General features: G+C 36.2%; 3 protein-coding genes across 4 annotated transcripts in view; 1 reads left to right on the forward strand and 2 right to left on the reverse strand.

Moving 5' to 3' along the window:
• LOC109850833 lies at positions 9363-10214 on the reverse strand. The gene has a single exon (XM_020420897.1). The coding sequence runs from the start codon at positions 10115-10117 to the stop codon at positions 9560-9562; it is 558 nt and encodes a 185-aa protein (XP_020276486.1). The 5' UTR covers positions 10118-10214; the 3' UTR covers positions 9363-9559.
• LOC109849962 (RNA-binding protein CP33, chloroplastic) lies at positions 12320-15768 on the forward strand. Its single transcript, XM_020419859.1, has 3 exons — positions 12320-12884; positions 14665-15075; positions 15417-15768. The coding sequence occupies exons 1-3, from the start codon at positions 12447-12449 to the stop codon at positions 15507-15509; spliced, it is 942 nt and encodes a 313-aa protein (XP_020275448.1). The 5' UTR covers positions 12320-12446; the 3' UTR covers positions 15510-15768.
• LOC109851051 (serine/threonine-protein phosphatase BSL3) overlaps positions 16246-24500 on the reverse strand; it is a 20014-nt gene continuing 11759 nt past the window's right edge. The window contains exons 11-21 of one of the 2 annotated variants that reach the window (XM_020421167.1): positions 23106-23373; positions 21544-21787; positions 21206-21376; positions 20085-20323; positions 19227-19311; positions 19018-19116; positions 18742-18941; positions 18573-18648; positions 17419-17554; positions 17184-17323; positions 16246-17041 (exon numbers count right to left, since the gene is read on the reverse strand). In XM_020421167.1, coding sequence (XP_020276756.1) covers positions 16958-17041; positions 17184-17323; positions 17419-17554; positions 18573-18648; positions 18742-18941; positions 19018-19116; positions 19227-19311; positions 20085-20323; positions 21206-21376; positions 21544-21787; positions 23106-23373 — 1742 coding nt within the window. In that variant the 3' untranslated portion in view covers positions 16246-16957. The remainder of the gene's footprint in view (positions 17042-17183; positions 17324-17418; positions 17555-18572; positions 18649-18741; positions 18942-19017; positions 19117-19226; positions 19312-20084; positions 20324-21205; positions 21377-21543; positions 21788-23105; positions 23374-24500) is intronic. The other variant, XM_020421168.1, reaches the window with a different exon arrangement.

Below are 24500 nucleotides of genomic sequence, written 5' to 3' on the forward strand. Positions count from 1 at the left end.
CCACAGAATCATTTACCAATGGGTCAAAGTAACTAAAACTGGCTAAAAATCGTGGGTTATGGTTTAGGAAACTATGAATTAGGGCATCTGTAAAATTATTTGCCAACAAATCGAAATAACTAAAAATATCCAATAATCATGGGCTATACCTCACGAAATTATGAATTTTGGCCTCTGTAAAATTATTTACTAAGGGTCAAAATGACTAACAATGGCTAAAAATTATAAGTTATAGCTAATGAAATTATGAATTTTGATCACCACGAAATTATATGTCAATGGGTCGAAATGACTAACTATGGTTAGAAATCTTGAGTTATAACTCATAAAATCTTGATACCAACAATTCAAAATACCTAACAATATTCAATAATCGTGGGTTATAACTCATGAAATCGTCAATATTTGCCTCTTTGAAATTCTTTGATTAAATGTAGTTAAAAATCAATGGTTATAACTCACGAAATTGTGAATTTAGCCACCGTGAAATTATTTAAAAATAGGTCAAAACGACTAAAAATTGCCAAAAAAAATTTTGTAATAGCTCAAGAAATCATGAATGTTATCCTCTATGAATTTATTTAGTGATGGGTCGAAACAACTGAAAAAGGACAAATTTTGTGGGTAATATCTCACGAAATCGTGAATTTGGGTCTTCGCGAAATTATTTACTAATGGTCAAAACGATAAAAAAAATGACCAAAAATCATGAGTTATAACTTATGAAATCATGAATCTTCATCCCCAAAAAGATATTTGACATTAGGTCGAAACAACTAAAAATGGCAAAAAAAGGTTATGCTCACAAAATTATGAAGTTTGGCCTCCGAGGAATTATTTGTCAATGGGTCGAAATGACAAAAATAGCCAAAACTCATGGATTATAAATCATGAAGTCATAAATTTTGACATCTGTGAAATTTATTACCAATGAGTCAAAACGACTAAAGATAGATAAAAATCATGGGTCATTGCTCATAAAATTGTGAATTTTAGCCTCCGGCGAAATTATTTGCCAACGGGTCAAAACGACTAAAAATGTCCAACAAACTTGGATTATATCTCAAAAAATCATGGGTTTTTATCTCTTGGAATTATTTGTCAAAGGGTCAAAATAATTAAAAATTGCCAAAACTCACAAGTTATAGCTCATGAAATCATAAATTTTGGACTCCACAAAATTATTTACCATTGTTTCTAAATGACTAAAAATGGCCAGTAATCATAGGTTATAGTTCAGGAAATGTTAATTTTTTCCCTCAGCAAAATTATTTGCCAAGAAGTTCAAATGGCCAAAAATTGTGGGTTATTATATCTCATAAATTTTTGTTAAGGGTCAAAATGACAAAAAATAACCAAAAATCATGAGTTATAGCTCACAAAATCGTGAATTTTGGCCAACATGATATTATTTGCCAATGGCTAAAATGACTAAAAATGGCCAGAATTTGTGGGTTATAGATCATGAATTCGTGAATTTTAGCAACGATGAAATTACTTGTAAATGGATTAAAATGACTAAAATGACCAAAAATCGGGGTTATAGCTCATGAAATCATGATATTCGCCTCCACTTTTTTTAACCACTGGTTCAAGATGACTAAAAATGGCAAAAAGTCATAGTTTGTAGCTCACAAAATTATGAATTTTGACCGTCGCGGAATTATTTGACAATCAATCGAAACGACAAAAAATGACAAAAAAAATATGGGTTATAACTCATAAAATCGTGAAGTTTGGATTCCCCAATATTTTTACTAATGGTTCAAAGCGATAAAAATGACCAATAATTGTGGATTATAAATCCTAAGATCGTAAATTTAATCCTCTGCGGAGTTATTTGCCAATGGGTCTAAACAACTGAAAATAAAAAAATCATGGGTTATATATTATGAAATAGTGAATTTTAGCCTTTGTAAAAATTAATTGCCAATGCTTGAAACGATTAAAACGGCCAAAAATCATGCATTATAACTCATAAAATTGTAATTTTTTTGCTTCTATGAAATTATTGCCAATGGGTAAAACCAAATCATTCATTTTTTATATAAAGAGACTTGAAGCTTATCCATCTTGGGCTGGGCGATTGCCACAAGGGCGCCATATTCTAGGAGACGACTAAAAATAGCCAAAAATTATGGGTTATTGCTCATGAAATCATGATTTCTGACCTCCACAAAATTAGTGCCAATGGGTCAAAATAATTAAAATGGATAAAATATGTGAGTCATGACTCATGAAATCATGAAATTTAGCTACTGCGAAATCATTTGTCAATGGGTCGAAATGACTAAAATGCCTAAAAACATGGGTTACAGCTCATGAAATCTGGAATGGCCTCTATGAAATTATTGGTCAATGTGTCAAAACAACTAAAATAAGAAAAAACTGTGTTATAGCCCATTAGTTTTGTAAATTTTGGCTTCCACGAAATTATGTGCCAATATGTCGAATTGACTAAAAATGGCTAAAAATCATGAGTTATTAGCTTATAAAATCGTAAATTTTAGCCAATGAGGATTTATTTACCGATGGATTAAAACGACAAAAAATGTCCCATAATCGTGGGCTAATAGCTCATAAAATCGTGAAATTTGGTTTTTGTGAAATTATTTGCCAACAAGTCAAAATGAGTAAAAATTGCCAAAATTGTGAGTTATAGTTCATAAAATCGTGAATATTGGATTGAGCAAAATTATTTACCAACGTATCAAAATCACTAAAATGGTCAAAAATTATGAGTTATACCTCATGAAATCATGAAGTTTAGACTCTACAAAACTATTTACCTACAATTCAAAAGGACTAAAAATACCCACTTATCGTGGATGATAACTCACAAAATTGTGAATTTTGAACTTAGCAAAATTATTTGTCAATGGTCTAAGTGACTAAAAATAACCAAAAATTGTGGATTATAACTCACAAAATTGTGAATTTTTGTCTCCTCGAAAATGTTTGCCAACAAGTCAAAACAACTATAATAAGCAAAAATTATGGGTTATAGCTCACAACTATTAAAATTTTTGGTCATCACGAAATTATTCGTCGATAGGTCGAAACAACTAAAAGTGGCCACAAATTGTAGGTTATATAGCTCACAAATTCGTGAAATTTGAACATTCTCAAAATTATTTGCCAACGAGCCACAGCAAATAAAAATGGTCAAAATCATGAGTTATAGCTCATGAAATTATAAATTTTAGTCCCCTCAAAATTATTTAACAACAAAATGATACAACTAAAAATGGCTAAAAATCATGGGTTATAGCTCATGAAATCAAAAATTTTGACCTCTACAAAATTATTTACCTACGAGTCAAAACGACTAAAAACAACCAAAAAATTGTGAGTTATAGCCCATTTAATTGTAAATTTTGGCCTTCGCGAAAGTATGTGCCAATTGGTCGAATTGAATAATTGTTGCCAAAAATCACAGGTTATAACTCATGAAATCGTAAATTTTAGCCACCGCGAAATTATTTATCGCCGGGTCGAAATGACTAAAATTTGCCAAAAATTGTGAAATTATTTGCCAATGGGTCGAATCGACTAAAAATGATCAAAAATAGTAGGTTATACCTAATGAAATCGTGAATTTTGGCCTCTACAAAAATATTTACTAATGGTTTGAAAAGACTCAAAATAGGGGGGAAAAGTCATGGGTTATATCTCATGAAATCTGAATTTCGACCTCTGGGAAATTATTTGTCAATGCATCTAAATGACTAAAAATTAAAAAAAAATCATGAGTTATAACTCATGAAAACGTGAATTTTTGTCTTAGTGAAATTATTTATGTTAGGTCTCATGTTTATGAGCCTACTATCTAATCTAGTTTTGATGATTAACAAACAATTCCTAACAATGTTTGCCGAGTGTTTATTTCATTGTTAGGTATTCTACACAAAGATCATCCGTTGGAGGTTGGATGGAATTGAGTGTAAACAACGATATCTTGGAGGTTGGTGGAAATCGGAATGAAGTCGTTGCAATTCAAGTCAAGATTCATCATCGCTTCATCCTGCTACCAAAATCGAGCATCACGAAGAGATCATTTGCCTTGGGTATATTACTTTAGGAGTTTATACTTTGTGTGTTTATACTTACAGCTCAATTCATACACGTACACGTTTTTGAGAAAATATCGAGTTTTTGGATTATTGATGCAACTGTTTTACACCTTTTCCCAAGTCTATAAATCCATTCATAAGAATTTCCAAATTTGCTTTTGTCAAAATCAAGTATTTAACAAAACTCGTATTTTGAACTTTTTGCAAAACAGTAAATTTTCACAAACGGAGAATGCGTTTTCAAAAATTTCTTCTTTAACATGTTTAATTTCATGTATACAAACATTTCCCCAAATTTTACTATTTTTGGAGTTGATTTGTTATTTTTAATTGAATTTACAAAGTCAGCATTTCTGGAAAATATGTGTATCTGAAATATCAGCATCGGTCGACCGACACTAGGTCATCGGTCGACCAACCAGACTGATCTTTCAGCATCTGAATTTTTAGAGCTATCGGTCGACCGATCAAGTCAAACTGATCGACCGACCAGAGAAGTTTTTCAAAGTTTGGTTTCTCAGGATCATCAGTTGACCGATACACATGTATCAGTCGACCAATAGTCATCTTTCGATCGACCGGCACTTAACCATCAGTCGATCGATATTGTATCCGTTGCAATAATGGCTAGTTTTTTCTATATTTGTCTTTTATGGGGTTTGCCTCATTTTTTTGTGTTTTCCTCTAGTTTGGGCTGATATGTTGAGAAACTATATAGAATCCTCAACACTTAGTTTCATTTATGGAAGTTTAGAACAAGTTTTACAAATTTTTAAGAGTTTCAAGATAAATAAAAAGTGTTTCATTTGTGTTTTACAACTACAACGTATTTGGGGATCTCTACCTCAAATTTCTACCTCTTGTTTATCGGAGAATTTTTCTAAACTCATTTCTTCTAGCAAATTATTATTATCGTTTTTTATATATTTATGCTAGATTAATTTGAGTTTAAATTTCATTATACTTATTGTTTCACACACACTCATATTGAGCTTAAGTATTTTTTCACACACGGTATACTTAGGTTGTGAGTGTGATTCATTGAGTGTGAGCTTATAATTTCGTTCTCATCTTTGTTGGAGAACAAAACATTTATTTGAGCTTATTATTGTTGAGAGAACACGTTGTAATATACAAGGACACTTAGAGAAGTGGTTGGTGAGAGACGAGATCAATTCCAATAGGAGTGACGTCGGTTGTAGATCCTAGGGAGAGGTTGTAATTCCGAGCACTTGAGGAAGGTGACACGGGCTAGGTCAACACTTAGAGGTGTGTATTGTGTGATTACAATCGTGTGAGTTGTAAATGTTTATCGGTGAGCGTTGAAAACCGATTCTGTAGTTTTTTGTGTTTATAGTGGAGATTCTCCTCGAGGGTGAGGAGCGGAGACATAGGTCAAGATTGACCTTACTCCGTGACCATTTGTTTGTGTTTGAGTTTGGTATTGGCACTCTCATTCTCTTATATATTTTCATATCACATTTGTCTCATGTTTATATCGCCCTTAGTTTAATTGTATATCATTGCATATCTCATTGTATATCACATTGTTAGGATATATTAGTTAATAAGCTTTAATTTTGGTATTAATATCGGATTAGATTAACAATTACCCTATTCACCTTCCTCTAGGGTACTTTCAATTTATCAATATGTCAAAACGATTAAAAATGGCCAATAATCGTGAATTATAGCCACGGAATCATAAATTTTGGCAACCACGTAATTATTTGATGATAGTTCGAAATGACCAAACATGAAGAAAAATAATGGATTATAACTCATAAAGTCGTGATTTTTAACCTCTACGAAATTATTTGTCAATGGATCTAAACAATTAAAAATAAAAAAAATCATGTGTTACACCTCATTAAATTATGAATATTGGGGGCTTATTAATGCAAACTGCTTCAATCCTATAAAAGATATGAATCCAAATAGTCAATTTTGAAAGAATTTATTGTCAGCATCTTTTAGGTATGAATCCATTTGTCTCAAAACTAGAGCAGAACTTGCATTAATATCTCAGTTTCAATTCAAACATGGTTTAGTCCCCCTCTGATACGAAAAATTCTTAACAGTTAATAGCACTAAGAAGTAGACATACAATCTTTAGGCCCTGACATCGCATTTCAGGTACGATATAATCATCACTCTGTCGTCCTCGCATCTAATTTACATGGCAAACCTCTACTAAATGTTCTGTGGACCTCCTTTCCCACAAAACTGACGCTTGATGAACGTTAAATACAAGACATTCTCCAAAATGAGTCACCCGTGTAAGATAACAGTTTCGAAATAGAATGTGAATAGAGTGCAAAACTAAGACTTCTCCGTCCAAAAAAAAAAGAATAGGACCGAGAGAAACGTGCATCACACACAACTCCCAAGAAGCTATTATCTAAAATGCATCAGTTAACATTGACCGACCAACTGCACACAGCATGATGATTGATGAGGACTTGTTAAAGTAGGCAAGGCATCTGAATCGTTGTCGACTTAACCTGAGTTTGAGATACTAATTTTTTTCGATTTCATAAAAGCATCCTGTTTGTAACCATGAGGCCCTCCACTTTGATCATCAACCAAGCAATCAACTGTAAGCGTTTAATAACTATACATGATTGATTTGTATGTAAAGTTTTATTGTTGCCAAGCGGCTAGCATGGAAAAGATCCTTCCTTTTTTTCTCATCTAATAGTACTTACAGACTTCCTTTAAGTTAGCAAAATTGCTTGTCAGTAAATCGTATATCATTTCGTGTAGCATGACTACATGTCAAAAAGATTTCAAATATACCAAAAGAATAGTTCCAAGCAATAAAGCCATTCAATTGTACAGAAATATAGATCTCAACATGTAATTTCAGCTAAAGTCAATAACATAAAGGTCTTCAAGAGAAGTTATTGCGGCTGAAACATCTTAAAGATCATCGCTTGATTCACTACAATGCATGAATCGATGAAGAACTCAACTCACAAAGGTTAAGATAAGTCTTGAAAGACAGAAACTTGATAAACTGCATACTTGGCAAAGAGAAGAAACTATTAATCTTTTATTTGACACTAGAATGTCAGATTAGGCATCACAGTCGCCAATGTTACATTAAACGTTGGGCGCTTCTAGGCGTCGGACTTGGCGCCCAGCGCTTAGTCGCCTAGGTATATATATATATATATATATATATACTCAATCAAAAATGCATAAATACTAAAATACCAACACTATTATGTTTGGTTTACCAATTACAATAGTTCTTTGTATGTTTATACTTCTCAACTCAAATTATAAGTTCGTCTCAACAGTAAAAAACTCATTCTCAACTCAAATTACTGTTAACTTATAAGTTACTGTTAAGTTTAAGTTAACAATAAACTTAAACTTAAGTTTACTATTAACTAAAATATTGTTAACTTAAGTTTACTGTTAATTAAAATATTGTTAACTTAAGTTTACTGTTTACTTAAACTTAAGTTTACCATCAACAAAAAACTTAATATTAACTTAAACTTAAACTTAAACTTAAGTTTACTATTAACTTACACTTCTTAAGTTTAAGTTACTGTTGTTAACTAACTTAAATAGATATTTAAGAAGTACTCTTTACCTTGTTAGTAGTTACAGTGATCGGGGGAGCTCGCCAGTCGCTAAGAGTGAAATCATCAAGGTAAGTGTTTCTCAGCGATTAGAATCATTAGTCAAGAACAAAAAGAAAGCATAACAAAGATTTCATTCCTGTAGATTAGAAAATTTGACTTTGGTTTAGTTTTTTTATGAGGGAAAGATGAAAATCCAAATTCATGATAAATTTAAATGATACTGCACTTCTTAATATTCTACAAACTCTTACAGGCTGTGCTATGACTTTCTTAGGTGCATTGGCATCAGTTAGTTCAATTGCTTGCATATCATTAGGATGTGTGCTTGGTAGAAGAATATTTTATTCATGACTAATAGGAACAGAGTAATTGACTTCTATACGATTCACTGTTACAGTAACCTTTACAAAAATACTTTCTACTATCATAATTCTCCTGCAATATGCACAATCAGGGTACAGTTTCATACTTAGGGTCGACAATACCTTATGGTAAGAACTCTTACAAATCAAACTACATTCCCTAACCGTGAATCAGTTTAGATGTCAACTAGGCTAAAGCCTGCCTACAAATCCAGCCTACAAATCCAACAGTACAACAAGAATCTAATAGGTGAGGATGATAACTTCCCGCATTCACTAACAATGTTAATAGGCAAGTGTTATGGGCTTACCTCTAGAAAGCAAAAACATCCGTAAACAGATAAAAATTCCAAATAGGACTCCATTTATTTTTCTGAAAAATTCCACCCAGTCCCTCTAGATTTTGGTCTATCAGATAACCTTCCTGCATGACTAAAATTATCACAAGACCCTCATATTTTTCCAAGGAGTATGAGTTTGCTCTTTTAATGAACATTTCCACTCTCATACTAGTCCAAAGTCCAAACTTGAATAAAAAGCATAATTCTATTTGAGGAACTTATCCCTAATTTTAAATCCACTGTGATTGCAAACAAACTCAAAAAACGAGTCAGTATTAGGTTTAGCATAAGAAATAGGTAAAAAGAGTTCACAATGTTCCTCAGAAGACCGTGTTATTAAGGTTCTACATGATCCTTAAATATATGTTGTTATGGAATCCAGGTACCTAATTTTCTCTGTCATGAAAGAAAAGACCGATCATGTTAAACTCATGGAACATTTCAGTTCTCAATTCAATGGTGTCCAGTTTTCATATGAAACCAGTTTTCAGCAAGAAAATATTTGTCATATGTTTAAATACTCATGTTTATTTTTCTATCACAAATGCATGTTCTCCTGTCCATTATTTAGATTGGGTATTGGCCAAGAAAATTTCCATAAAACTGGTTTAAGAACAGTATAAGGACAAAAAATAGAATATCGACAAAGATATGGCAAGAACGGAATTGTTTGCTCTGATGTATATGAGAAGATGATATGAAAATCACGGTTACGTAGATACCTAAATAGTAATGAGCAAACTGTACTAGTACCAAGACATAATTCACCCGAGCAAATAGTTTGTAATCAGCCGTTTCTTTGATTATCATAGAAATATTCCATCCTTTCAACAATAAGGGAAATTCAACCACTTCATCGCCGATCATGCTAGCAATTTATATTTGGTATCTAATAGAAAGGCAAATCTACTGTGGAAATAGTAAACGAAGCTATCATTTTAACAAAAATGACAACAAAATGAAGCATTGAAGACATATAGACCCCCATAATAAAAACAATACGATCCAATAGCTATAATACTCATGAATCCGATCAAATTTGCCTGTGTAATAATTATCAAAATTTTCAGTGTATAACAGATGAATTCACTTCCCCTACTCATCCTTCAAGTTATTCCCATAATCAAAAAGTAAGAGAAAACCTCAAGATCTCTCATAAAGTTACCTTCTTCCGGCGTTAGACCCTAACTCCGCGACTCGTCAACAACAATCTCCACCGTCCTCTCCTCGCTCTCCGCCTCCTCCTTCGCCTCCTCCTCCTTCCTCGACTCCGCCTCGCCTTTCTCCTTCTCAACCTCATTCGCCATCGCCTTCTCCGCACTCAAAATGGGCTCATAGTAATCGGCATGAGCATCCATGCACTGCTTCAGCTTCGACGTCACCTCGAAGCATTTCTCCGCGATATCGCCTCCGTCCTTCTCGGCGTCCTCGACGCACTTCTCCCAAGCGACGAACGCATCCTTGCATCCTCCCGCTTTCATGAACAAACAGAATCCACACTCCGCCTCCTCCTCTTCTTCTCCCTCCTGAACTTCTCCTTCCCCTTCAACTTCTTGTTTCGGATCCTCGGTGGATTTCTCGGATTTACCCGATCCGGCGTCGGATGAAGGGGGTTCTCCGATCTCCGGCGAGGCTGGTGGCGGTGGAGACGGATCGGGATTCGAACCTAGGGTTTCGGGATCTGGGGAAGAGAATAGAGAGCCCATGGGGCTGGAATTTGAGGTATTAGGGTTTTGATCCATCGGCGGCTTTTGAGAATTTGTAAGATTAAAAACCACGCCTTGGACAGCAAGAAAGAGAGCAAAGCGTCGCGATTAGCCGCCGACGCTGCTGTTGTTGTTGCGGAGAGTCTTAAACCCTGGACCGTTGAATAATCTAACCGGGTTCGGGTCTAGCTCATTAGATCCTGTTGGAGTCGGGTTTTATCCGTTTAGGCTAATTAGCACTTAGATACCTTAATGTTTTCCCACTTTGCACTTATATACCCTCAATTGTTTTTCTCAGCACTTCCATGTGCCAAAGTTTTTTAGAAGTTTTGGGACTTCAACGTCTTATGTGGTGCCAACGTGAAAATTTCTCTTTCAATCTCGATCGCGAGCTAATTTTAGACTTTTCAGTTGTTATGACGGGTTTAGATACAAAAGATGGTAATTCAAGCAAACCCTACGAGAGGGAATGGTAAGGGAATAGATAAACTGAAATTAATTGTGTTTGGATAGACATAGACAATAATAAAAAGAGAGGGCACACCGCAATGTGTGCTCGTTTGGAATAGAAAATGAAAGGGTAAGAGAAGCAATATGACCGATATATCTGCGGTAATACATAATACTGATATTTCTTGAGAAGTCTCATGTCATGCGTAAAAGTTATAGATAACTAAAAAAAAATGTTTTTTGCATATATATACCCCATATTTGTAAACCAGGAATTGTTACAAATATGGTTTCTTCTACCTCTCTCTTATAACAACTTTAGTTTTTAAACCAGGAATTGTTACAACTCTATAGGAAATTATTGAGAATTTCGACATTACCTTTTTTAAAATCAACAATCTTAAGTTAGAGCAGTAGAAAGACCTATTATGCTAGTTTTTAGTGGGAACTCCGCAAATACCAAAATTCGAGGGGAAATTTTGCTAATATTGAAAATGTGAGGGGTATATATGCAAAACCCTAAGAAGAAACCTTTTAGTTCCCGTCTGGCAAAGGGTTAAGAAAGATGGGTTAAAAAGAATGATTAATGCACTTAGTTCATTCGATAATTTGAAGGACTAAATTATTAAGTCGTTAAATAAGTTTTATTTTAGGGGGTTGTTTGGTTCGTTTCCTAGATATAGGGAAATGCATTTCCATGTACAAAAACACAAATTTTGAGTTTTCCAAACTTTTCCAAGAAATAGATTGTTTCGCTTTGGTTCGCACAAAAAAAATAGTGAGAAACCAATGTATTTATTTTTCTTGTGTTTGGTTCGCATGGAAAAAAAGAAAAAACTTTTGTTTATATGGCAAAAAGCTGACGTGACTGCAGTTTTCGTCGATTTCACGAGGTTGAGGAAGGAATTGGGGGAGAGAAAAAAATCTGATGTGACGGTGATTTTCACCGAGTTTTCCTTCTTCAACCCTAGCGAACCAAAGATGAGAAAAAACCGACGGAAAGCTTATATCCTACGTGGCCATAAAAAATCTGATGTGAAGGCGGTGTAAAACTTTTCCACCAAGTTAAAAAAACAAACTAAACAGCCCCTAGTCATTATGATCAGTTTTAGTGTTTAGGAATAACAATGATTTTAACTATTTTCTTTATAATTAGAAGGGTTAAGTCTTAATCCTTCTCAATATGAGTATTAGTAAACCTCTCATTTTGAGGGGTTAACTTATTTTAATCCCTCTAGAGGTGTTAGCTTAACCCTTCTATATTTTTTATGTTTGACAAATTATGAAGGGTTAACTCACTTTAACCATTATATAGATATTTTGTGTTTGACGAGTTAAGAAGGAATTAAGTCTCCTTAATCTCTCACGTAACCCTTTGTCAAACGGTGAGGGCGTGTTTGGATTTCAATGGGGTTAAGGAAGTTAAAGGAAACTAGGTGAGAGAAGAGAAGGGAATGAAAGGGAGTTCTCTTCCACTTGTTTACACTTACACCCCAATTTGAAGGTAACAAATTTTATACTATTAAAGGGTAAACAAGAGGAACTAGAATGACTTCACCTTCTAAATGTTCCCAAATAAGATAAGAGTGGTGTTAGGGGCACACCACCCACCACAACCCTAACCACACTCCCCCCATCTCATTGCTACAGTAAACCGGGCATATGGGGCCCGGTTTACTGTAGTAATGAGAGGGGGGTGTGGTTGGGATTGTGGTGGGTGGTGTGCCTCTAACATTATTTATAAGATAAATGATTCCCCTAACTTCCTTTCTTCCTTATTCCCCTCGATCCAAACAAGGCATTAACTTTACAGTCACCTGAGTGGGGGAGAGCAGATCCACTGGTACCGATAAGAAGCCTAATCCCAAAAAAAAATCAAAAAAATCAAAAAAATTCTTACGAGAAGAAGAAAGCAATGGCGGTCGCTGCTGCATCACTCCGCTCCCTTCTCCACGCTCTCCCAAGCACCAACATAAACAGCAACAACAGCCTCATCAGAATCAGCCCTCACTCTTCTCTTCTCCTCAATCCCTTGGAACCCAAAACCCTCAATTTGAATGTAACCCTAAGACCCCCTTTTGCTCCTCTCAGCTCTCGAGTCTTCTCTTCTTCGTCTTTCTCTGCGTACGCTGAGACTGATGAAGAGAACTTTGATGACGAAGGTAGAGAGCAAGAGGAGGAGGAAGAGGGAGAAGGAGAAGAGGAGGGAGAAATTGAATCGGGGAAATTGAGAGAGGTTTCTTCGTCGAACAAGGAAGAGGGGAGATTGTATGTTGGTAATTTACCTTATTCAATGACTTCGTCTGAGCTTGCAGAGATTTTTGGGCAAGCTGGCACGGTAGAATCTGCTGAGGTATTGGAAACAATGAACCCTTATAAAAAAAGTTTGTCTTTTTTGTGTTGTGTAATTGTAGCGTGTATTTGTTGTTGACGTAATTGATTATTTAGCTTGATTTGGGGTTTGGTTGTTTGGAGTTAAATTTAGTGTGAAATTAGTGCACATTCTTAGACTAAATGGTCCAGAGATACACAGATAGTTTCAGAATTATAGCCTTTTCCTTGATGGATTTTACTTTGAAGTTCAATGGTTTTTAGCATTAGATTTTTGGGATATGAGGGAAACCTCGGCAGTGGCAAGGCACGAGGATTCTTGGGCCAACGCCCGAGTTCAATCTGCGACCCCTACCAGGTAATCCGGGGTCCGGGGTGTGTGGGTACCACCTCCCATTCCCACACTCCTGGTTAGGCAGGTGGGATTCGAACCAGAGATGGGGGTTGTTGGCAACATGACCACTGCATCCCCAGGGCACCTGCGCGACGCGCGGTGGGTATTTATTTTCAGCAAAAGTTTTGTACCAGTTTATTAGGGTTAGATTCAAGTCGATAAAAGCTTATAAAATGCTGTTAACTTAATCTTTTTGGATAGCTTTGCTCCATAGGTCATCAACTTTAATACAAAAAGGCCTAAGGTGATCTTGATGTATGTTGCCAACAAAAGACCCCTGCTTTGACATTAAAATTTTCTTCCCTAAGACAATATTAATGTATGATAAAGACAATAGAGACCCTATTTCCGCCTAAAAGTTTTTGGCTGTTTTAGTATTCAATCAAAACACAGTTCCATTCCTAACAATTTTACAAATTGAACTGATTACAAAAATTATTATATGTGGCTGGATTAATCATTTGCAAAGGACTATAGTTACACAGTATGCAGTATGTAGTGGGTCATGGTACGGATTCGGGTACGCAATTCGCCTCCTGGAAAATTTGGATTCGAGGGTACGCAAGTTCGATACGTGATATGTTGCAAAAAAATCTGGGTGCACTTGCCATATTCAAAGTATAGTAGAAAACTAGAAACTAAAAAGTTAATTTTGCATTTCAATATTTTTGCATACAAAATACTTCAATGGTTCATTTTCAAACTTTCTGAATACATAACACAAACCACATATAAAATATAGACTAAGGCCCTTAATGATCTTTCTCTCCTTTCCATCTTTCTTTCCCTTAGCATCAACTGCATCTTCAGTTGATTCTGAATTTAAACAGTTCTGAGTGAAAACTCATAAATATGTTTCTTCATGCTTGTTTGTCTATAATGTATGCGCGCTTCCCTTGATTACGCGGAGTGCATTGCGCCTTGTTCATGTCCACGTAAAGGGACTTCTTTGCCCGCATACTTGTAAGTGGTACCCCAGTTCAGGTGACGTGTACCGGAGGGAATCAGTTTGCAAATGTACCAAGGATTGGTTTACAGGAACTATATGGAGATTCAATGGGGGTCCAGGAAATTACACAACCATGTGAAGGACTCCCTAATGCTTTCTTATTTTCTACTACAAATAATCTATTTATCATTCTTTTTATTTTTTAATTTTGATAAAATGAAAATTATTTTAGAGGGTTTACTATTCAAATAAAGAAGACAAAGAACATGATTAATAAAATTGTTACATGCCATGCATAAAACATGTTTTCTAACAGATATGAAGGTTATTTTTCTGAAAACTTGCAAGTTTAGGGTGATTCCTCAACGAAAAATTCTATTATGTTTTTTCAACAGAGCCTGGATGGTCACTGACATTTTTTTCAAAATTAAGCCTATATTAATATCAAACAATTTGCAGATAGTCTACGATCGAGTCACGGACCGTAGCCGAGGCTTTGCATTCGTCACCATGGCAAGCAACGACGATGCGAAGGCAGCCATCAGAATGTTCAATGGAACACAAGTGGGAGGTCGAACAGTGAAGGTAAACTTCCCAGAAGTGCCACGTGGCGGTGAGCGAGAGGTGCTGGGTCCACGGGCCAGGTCTAACTCTCGTGGATACATGGACAGCCCATACAAAATTTACGCAGGCAATCTTGGGTGGTCAGTGACCTCAGATTCTCTAAAGGAAGCTTTCTCTGATCAACCTGGAGTTCTTGGAGCCAAGGTTATTTATGAGCAGTTTTCTGGGAGGTCGAGAGGGTTTGGATTTGTGACATTTGTTTCTGAAGAGGATGTGCAAAATGCAATGGAGGCGATGAATGGAAAGGTAATTTTTTGGTTATTTGCACTTTGATACTCCCACAGTTAGTTTGATACCTTGAAGTGCAAAATAAATAACAATTTTGTTCAAATATATTGACGTAGAAAAGTTAGTGGGAAAACAGTTTTGTCGTCAAATTTAGTTTTGAGTTTTGAAAAAGCAAGGAGCAAAGTTTAGTTTCTGGGGTATCAAATTGTAGAACTAATTTCAATTTGAGAACTTTGGGGTATCGAACTGGCAAAATAGACTTTAAGAGTATCAATACTGCAAATAACCAGTAAAATTTTGAACATTAGTGAGTGTGGTGAATTGAAAATAAATTGTGACCTGTGTTTTTTGCTTCTTAGGAAGTTCAAGGGAGGCCTTTGCGCTTGAATCTTGCTTCACAGAGAGCCTCGAATACTGCTGCTACCGACCGTGTTAAGGATATTGTGATATAGGATGGATGGGAGAGAGAATTATTAGTTAGATTCTAATGACTAAATAGAGAATATGGGTCTTGCCCCACAACTGCTATCAAATTATCTGCTGAAATTTGTGTGGTCAGAGGCATGAAAGTAAGAAGATTTTGGAGAGTTGAATGAGCAAGTTGACTATGGTTTTGGTGGTGGTCTGGATTTGTAATTTGCATTCGATAAACTCAAGTTGCTTATAATACAATGCCAAGTTCCCTGGAACTGAGATCATATTTTGTTCCTATTCATATTTCGTACATATTCATATATACAAGCTTATTTTGCTTCTTTTCAAGTTCTCCATCATCTCCACCGTGATCAACAGCACTTTCAGATGGCTTTCCATCGAATTCGAGCCCTCGGAGCAGGGCTTATCTGTAATGCTGTCTGTAAGGGATCATTACAAGAAAATTAGAGATGGGTGTATTTTGGCATAATTCAAAAAAATCGCGTAAAGGTTGGTATATTTGGAAATTATCCGTTGCCTATCGCATTATGCAGCGTTTAAGGAGCATACCGTCTAGAATCAAATAAGCTCAATAATGCTGATTATGATGATGTTCAAATAGTTGATTGCGTAATGCGTCACAGTTGTTATTTTCAATAGAAAAACCATAGTTTCGAGCGAATTGGCTGAAGGACGTCTTTCCAGGGCTAATGAGCGTAAATCATCACCGTGACAGCCAAAACCTCCCGCGTTTTCAAATCAAATACAAAACAATTTAACAACAAAACCAACACCCTCCGGTTAACATTAATTCAAACCATAATTGTTTTCCACTCAAAACTTACATCGTATACAACAGCACAACAGAAAATTACAACCGAAAATGTGCTGAAGGTGGGAATATCTATGATACAAAACATCCATATATAAGATCGTAGAACCCATCACCGCTACCCCTGACCCCATATATCATCTACACAAGGAAGAGCATCTAAAAGTAACCAACCCCCAATAAAGGAAATTAAAAAGAAAAGAATAACCTAATATAATAACCACATAATGGGTAATGCCCATAACTACATCACAAACCTATCTGCCAGCGGTTGAATATACAGAGGCCAACTCGTGAGGGCACTAATCAGGTGAATTTGACAGAAGGACTTCTGTTCTCAAATGTCATAATAACAAAAAAAATCGAACTTCCCCCGCCGAGACCCACTGCAGGTTAAATTTCCATGCAGTTAATACTCAATCTGCTTCCAGTGACCAGCTTTTTCATATGACGTGAAACTTTTGCAGCCTCAAATGATATCCATTTAATGGCTCGTTGCAGGACTTATGACCTCAGATCATATGTATCTTCATCTTCGAGTATAAGATTCCTTATGCTCTCGAGAGAAAGGACGCCAAGAAAAGCCAGCTGGAGCCTCACAGACCATTTGCAAATGAAATTTGATTATAATAAACATCCAATAGGAAAAGGTTGCTATATCCAAGCAAGAGAACCTCGATCATTTGCTACTTGAGGGCGACCTCTTGTTGGGGTTGGTGGTCTGTTGGCATTAAGCTCCTGATAGCACAAAAACAAGGAAAACAGATGAAGTAGGAATTAAGAATTAGAAAAATAAAACTAAAACAACCATCAGAAAGTTTGGTCTCACAATCAATAACTTGAGCGTAAATCACTGGAAGTTTTTATGGAAGACATTTACCTGCATCCATGTATCATCAATGTGACCATCAGGTGATGCCTCAGGTGAACTAATGGCTGGGGGTAAAGGATGAATTAGTTTTGGAACAACGACAAGGTCCCTTCCCAAAACTAAAATAGCACCTGCATTATTCGCAGTACCTACATGCAGAACCACAACACAAGGCACATGTAAAAGAAAAAGAAGTGAAAAAGAAATCATTATTTATGTGACCATTTCGAAAAGATAAACCTACCACAATAGTTAGTGGCAGAGAAAAGAGTAATTAGATGTCCTTGAGCAAATCGCTCAAATCCATCCATCACGCATTCATGTGCACGTACTATCAACTGGAGATCATTGTTGTTGCAGAACTCCATGACTCGGTCAGGCTGCATTGAAGCAAACACGATCGGAAAGCCATGAAATAGTGATACATATAATTAGAACAATAAGGTTGTAATAATACAAGAGAAATTGAATAGTAAAACCATTGGCACCATGAATAGATGAGATGCCCGTTGGGCAAGAGAACCAAGAAGCAGACAAGTAACATGATTAGGGAATACCCATCACAGATAGTGCAGGTGGCCTGGGGACACCGTAGTAATACTACCAACACCCCCATGTCCCTGGTTCAAATCTCATCAGCCTAACCTGGAGTGTGCGAATGGGAGGTGGGACCCACACAGACTGGCGTTTAATTGGTAGGGGTCGGGGATTGAACTCGGGCTTCAGCCCGAGGATCCTCGTCCTTCCAAGGTGTCCCTCATATCCCAAAAAAGCATATGATTAGAGATCGATACACTTCAATTTACAAATAACGCATGTAGCCTACCCAAGACTGCATATAGATAGATGACACTGAAGACGCAATTCTGTAGTTTCACATGTTTCTATCCCCTCTAATCAGCACCATTTCAAGACTTTTCACCAAGCATGTCTAGTAAAATCCACCATCCAACCAAATGGTAGTTTTTCTGTCAGTTTCTTTGCACAGGTTTAGAGAGAACCTCAAGGGAAGTATGTGCTGGGAGACTAAAGCACCATGATATTCATATTGATGCTAACATAACTCCGGGCATATTGATCGGATCGTCTATGAAATTACAAATGGCTTTAATCTTTCTCTTAAACAAAAGATAAGATAGTGAAAGGACGTGCTGACGTTATATTTATAGTGACCTCAAGCCCTCCACTAAATTGTTAATAAAGAATTCGCCCCTATATCTCTTTCTGATCCTAGCTAATTGATAAATATCCCATTAACATAATCTGAGCTCAATTACAGCGAGTTTATATAACTTAAGCAATATTTGACATTGTGCTGAATTAGGATGTAGATTCAGGCAGAAAAAACAAAGCCAATAACAAAATGTAGAAGAGAGGAAGAGGGGGAAGAAAACTGACCCCAAAGGTAACCAAGCCTGGACCTCTTGCATTTGGTCTTAAGCCTTCAACACTGTCATTCTCTGTTGGATCAGACCTGCACAAAGAAGAAAGAGTTAAAAGGGATAACACGACAAATTAATGGGAAAGACAGCATTGCCAAAGTACTATGACTAGAAGACGTACTGACCATAATAGATCCATAAGAACAACTGAGCCGGCTTCCATTGTAATTGGACGTTGTAGGTTCTCTATCTGTTCTATATGATTTATAGACCGACCAATACCTCCATGCATGCAAATGATTTTCTTCTCAATAAGTGCAGCCAAAGGAAGCCAGTTGAATAGTCGATTTATGCGATGCCAAGCCCAAATTCCATCTCGCTCTCCCTGCTCCCATGTGCAAAATATCAACAAACTTGCAGTGAATGGTAAAAAAACATAAATAAAAGAGAATAGAACCTACCATTCGCTCTATACATTCAATTCGGAATCCAAATAAGGCATTGATGTCTGCTGCTTCATGGTTTCCACGAATTAAATGTACATTATGAGGGTACTCAACCTGACAACCAAAAACAGTAGCAGCTAATTCATCAGCCTACTGCTTATGATTAGGTGGGATAGTTTATAAACATATTAAGCAGAAGTTATGAATGCAGGCCAAAGTAGTACCTTCAATGCAAGGAGAAGAGAGATTGTTTCCAGACTATGCTGACCGCGATCCACATAATCTCCCAAGAAGAGATAATCAATATAACTAGAAAATTATATGAAATCAGGATGTGCAAAGTCCCAATAAGAAACATAAGCTAGTGTCAGATTCAATAATGATAAACAAAGCTCCAAGCCTCTCTGTACGGCCAAGACACTCTGCTGACAGGGGGAAAAAGATAAACAAAGGTCCAAGGATCACGTATGAAACCAATGAAACTTTTTAAACCAGTTTTAGAATGCCTTTGGAATAAAATTCCTACTTTCCACATGTCTCCAAATATGGAATCAAATAACAGAAATGAGCTTTTCTGAATATTCTTAAACTATCTAATGAAACATACAAATTTGAGTAACTTTTCACCAACTAACAAAATCCAGGTTCAATTTTACAATTTTATGAAAAGTTCAAATGCATAGAAAAAAAAAAGATCTTCCGAAACCATTAGCTCCTTCAATTTGTATGAAGAAAAAAAATCTGCATTGGATGCATAACCATGCATATTAATCACAATAAAGTGCATGTTTGCTTTTAAAATAGCTATCACAAATTAGGCAACAGGATATGCGCAGAACCGTGTTCTTGTGCCAAAGGGCAGACATATTGGCTATTTCTATTTCATGACAAACCAACAATAGAAGCCTCCATAGAAGAAGATAGGAAATACTGTAAATAAATTTAGACTAAAATTCAAGCTAAGTGATTATAATTTTCTATAACCATCTTGCCGGAGTATCACAGCAGCAGTATCAATATTTCCAAGCATAGGATGAAGAAAGAAATCTAGAGTTCCCAGATATCTGCTTGGCAATACTTACGCTATATCCCCAGCTGTTGAAGGAGCACCATACTCATCAAACAAACGCATGAGATCTCCAAATTGACCATGTAGATCACCAAAGATTTTGACAGGGGCTCTGATTTGCAAAACACTCGGCTCACTAGAAAATATTCTTTCTGCATTGTCACACAGATCTGCTAATTCATTGCAATCTAAGAAGAATTGTCTGCGAACAGGGGGCTTCCAACCACGAGGCTTTAAAAGATGTGCAATGACCTGATAAGACATTGGAAATGCTAAATATGAGATGACCGCACCGAATTTGCAAAAACAGAAAAGGACACCAGAAGAAAAGAATCTTATCTTTTTTTTTTAAATAATGTCATATATTATCCACATGAAGAAGCTTCATGATAGAACCTCACAATCATATGCTACTCATAGTATCATACTATGAGAATAAAGAAAATTTCAATGCCAACAACTAAGAGCAGCGATCTTCACCTGTTTATGATTTATGAGACCTTCACAATCCTATCACGGCACCAAAACTTCAATGCAAGATATGGGTCAAAAGACCATATCAAAGTATTACAGATTTGCTTTCATCCTCAAGAAGTCAATATCTAAGTAGAAATAAACCTAACCTAATCGATCGAAAGTTCAAAATGGGAGCTAATTCCCATTCCATGATAACACCACAACAGCAAACTAACTTATATAATAATATAACACTAAATACTAAATGATAATAAGCAATGATAAAGATTAAACCAAATTAAGTTTGCAACTTATGTGATTCCTATTTGATGATATCAACAGAATAGAAAACAGCTCCTTAAATGTGCATCTACCTCCAAATAAAGATAAGGCAGCGACACTTTCATCTCTCATAGAATAATTATATGATATCAATATTTGAAAACTAGTGTAGAATAGTTGATCTAGAAAACATGAATAACCAGAAAGCTTGGCATTTCATATGACATATCCATTTGGTTTCGGTAGGGAACAGAAAAAATCAGGATCTGCTGATTTCGGTGTGCATAAAGATTACAGGAACAAAAATTCAATACCTACAGACCAACATGAAAAGCTATAACTGCACAAAGTCAACCATGTAGGATACCCTTTCCAATAGTGATTAGAACAACCAACCTTTTTGGGCACACTGTTGATTGACATTTGCCGGTCTAATAACTTCCTAGCTGCAGTTGCACTCTCGGGTGTACCATAACTCACTCTCCTTCCTTCATTCTCAAATTGGTCAATGGAGAGCTGCCGTACCATTCCTCCTAAAGCACCCCCTGTTTCTGCAGCTACAACCACCTGCATAAATCATTAGAGGCTCATTGATTTAACATTTTGTTTAAGTGATGTTAGGTGTGACTTTAAGCTGGTAAATTGAGCAAGAAAAGAGAATAGAGTCAGATCCTATTCCACCATATAACAGGATGCAGAAAGGGATCAAATCATTTTGATAGTAGTACACTAACCGCTCTATGATGTAGCCGAACCCCAGGTGGCATAGTGCTATTGGATAAAGAAGTCTCTGGCACTTTGATTAGGGATGGGGTCTGTTTTGAGGTAGGACTAGCTTCTGCACCACCATCTCGATCAGGCAATTGTTCGGACTCCCCATTAACTTGTCGGGCCTTGGCAGCAGCTAAAGCAGCACTGATGGCCTCCGCTTCTGCTGCTGAAGCTTCAACCAGGTACTCGACACCTTTACTCAATCTCCTGTGCCAAGAGTAATCCTAAGTTGCATTTTCAAAAAAAAATCCCATAACTACCATTGACTAAGCAAATTAGGTGGGATAGGTAGCATCAGGATTTTACTATTAAAGTAGAAGGCTGAGATATAAAGCATGAAAATCACACACATTCATCATCAATATGATACTTGTATTTGCCCGTGCTCACACGGGTGAGTCACAAATGGTGAATGTTTCAGAAATCCACCCCCTCAACTATTTTAATTTGAGAAAATGCCCCTCAAGTTTAGAAATATTATAGATAACTCCACTCTACTTTCAAAATTAGAGAAACTCCCCACAACTATGGGTTGTCTCACAAAATTCCCCTACTCTTTCACACTTCTCACCAAAACTCTGACATCATTTCAAAATGTAAACTAACTGAAATACCCTTTTGAAAATCAACCAATTCAGTTACTAAGAAACCCCTAAATGGTAAAAAAAGATATTGATTAATTTACAATGTTTTCCCTTCTTTTTACTCTCTTTTTTATATCCTAAAAAATTCAGAGTGATTTTTTATGATTGAGACGTAAATTTTTTTCAGTCACCTACTTGTCATATGACATGCTAGACCTAACGGTGTTAGATTTCAGGGCTTAAGTGAGAAGAGTTCATGGGGTTTTTTGGAAATTTTAAACTTGAGGGGGTTATTTACAATATGCTCAAACTTGAGAGAGTTTCTCAAATTAAAATAGTTGAGGGGGATTTTCTCAGACACACCTCATGTTTGAGGGGGAAATGGGAAAAGTTCAGGGTTATCTCAAATTTTCATAGTTGAAGAAGTTTTCTCAAATTAAAATAGTTAAGGGGGTTTTTCTAAAAATTAACCCATGATTTTACGTAGAGAGGCTCTCTACATGAGTTTTTTCTTTAATTTCCATATTTAAAGATTGATTATGAGATTTTTTTCCTTTTAATATGGATAGTTATAATCTGATAAGGATTACAAAATATTTGATTAGTAGAATTTTCTATTTACGGATAGTTTTAATTTGATGAGGATTCCTGAGTGACTATATTTCTATGTTTAAATATATAATTATGAAAAAAAATTAATATGGATAGTTATAATTTGATAAGGATTACAAAATATTTGATTAGTAGAATTTTCTAATTATGAGTTGTTTTAATTTGATGAGGATTTTTACGTGAATATAGGCCACTTATCATATTCTAATTAGGTGTACTTATAATATGACACGTCAGCTTTTTGTGACTTCATAATATAACACATGTCAATTTTTAATGCATTTAGGAGTTCCACTAATTTCTCTTTATATATAAAGGAGAGATATTACCTTGGACCCTGAAGCATTGCGTTTTCACTGCTTATATCAGTATGCATATCCCCATTAATAGGAGGAGCAACTGGTGTTCCAAGAACAACTGCACCATCAGGAACTGCTTCAGGACTTTGCCTATTTCTCTCATCGTTGGTTGTGAACCGTCCAGGTGATCTTCCAGGTTGTATGCTGGATGCTGCAGCTGCAGCTGCGTGGGATGCTGCACTTGTTGTTTCAGCAGCAGCCAGATCTTCAGCTACAAGTAGATCACCAAGAAGCACACCTGTAGTAGAAATCACTTAGATAATTAGCAACAACTGAAGACAAGATGTTAGTTACCTTCACCAAATTAGATAAGCATTGAAAGACATCTGCAATAAAATGTGCAGGACTCAAGAAGTAATCTAGGTTTACTGTTGGTCTGAAAACCCACTCACGAATGTGGCCATGAAAAACAAGAGAAAACCAAAATGGAAACATCTCCTGAGAACATAATAGATAGGCTAGGTGGTCAAAGTCAGACTATCTGATGTTAGTCTATATAGCTATGGATAGTTCACAGCACCTTCCTTTTCATTCATTCTTTTTATTTTATTTGGTGGGGGCCAGAAAGATTATGAACAGAAAGGAAAGGAGGCACAAAAAAACCCAAAGGCTGAACGAGGAGCTTCGTTAAAAGGAGAACGAACTTGACTGGGAAACATGTTGATCCTGCGCTGGGTGAAACCTCCGCGAGCCAGTGAATCCACTAGCAAACTTCAAGCACCATTAACTCAAGTCGTTGGGTGACAACCCTTCAAAAATGGCTTCTAAATTAGTTCAACACTCTCCTTGCCAGCTGTAGATAGGGAGGCTTGAACTCACAACTTCCCATAGAAGAAGTGTCATCATTCAGGCACCCTTTCTCCATTTAGATGTTCTCATCATGCCCTTTTGACTAATTTCTGGGAATTCACACTCATCAGAATTAGCTAATCCGTTCTTAACAGACAATTAAAAATCCACATGGTAAGGATTCCAATGTTGCCCATCTATATCTTATCATTTTTCAAGGAAGCATGTGCATGATCATATGCCCTTTAGAATAAAACTACATCAATATTCTGAAGGTATCACCAATATAACCCAAAATTGATGACTGGTTTATACTTCTATGAAGGCTGCCATAGTTTTTTCAACCTAAGATGCTACGTTTGAAAACCCTTAGCAACCAATTAACTTTTACTCTACTGTTCACCACCAGTTTCGGCTTCCAGTGTGCTTAAAATCCCTTGCCAGAACTTTATTTCGTGAAAAAGATAAACTGTCTCCTGCAAACCTAAGAAGTAAGGAGGCTCTGCACATTGATCCCCCTCTCCAAAGGAGGGGGGAAAATCACCCATCCGTGAAACCACCCACCTTAGCAAAAAG

This window comes from Asparagus officinalis, chromosome 7 (genome assembly GCF_001876935.1).
Source record: "Asparagus officinalis chromosome 7, Aspof.V1, whole genome shotgun sequence".
Taxonomy (NCBI): domain Eukaryota; kingdom Viridiplantae; phylum Streptophyta; class Magnoliopsida; order Asparagales; family Asparagaceae; genus Asparagus; species Asparagus officinalis.

Coding starts and splice junctions, on each gene's coding strand:
- LOC109850833 (XM_020420897.1), bottom strand. CDS start 10,117: ATGGATCAAAACCCTAATACCTCAAATTCCAGCCCCATGGGCTCTCTA.
- LOC109849962 (XM_020419859.1), top strand. CDS start 12,447: ATGGCGGTCGCTGCTGCATCACTCCGCTCCCTTCTCCACGCTCTCCCA. Junction 12,885..14,664: donor GCACGGTAGAATCTGCTGAG/GTATTGGAAACA, acceptor AACAATTTGCAG/ATAGTCTACGATCGAGTCAC. Junction 15,076..15,416: donor TGGAGGCGATGAATGGAAAG/GTAATTTTTTGG, acceptor TTTGCTTCTTAG/GAAGTTCAAGGGAGGCCTTT.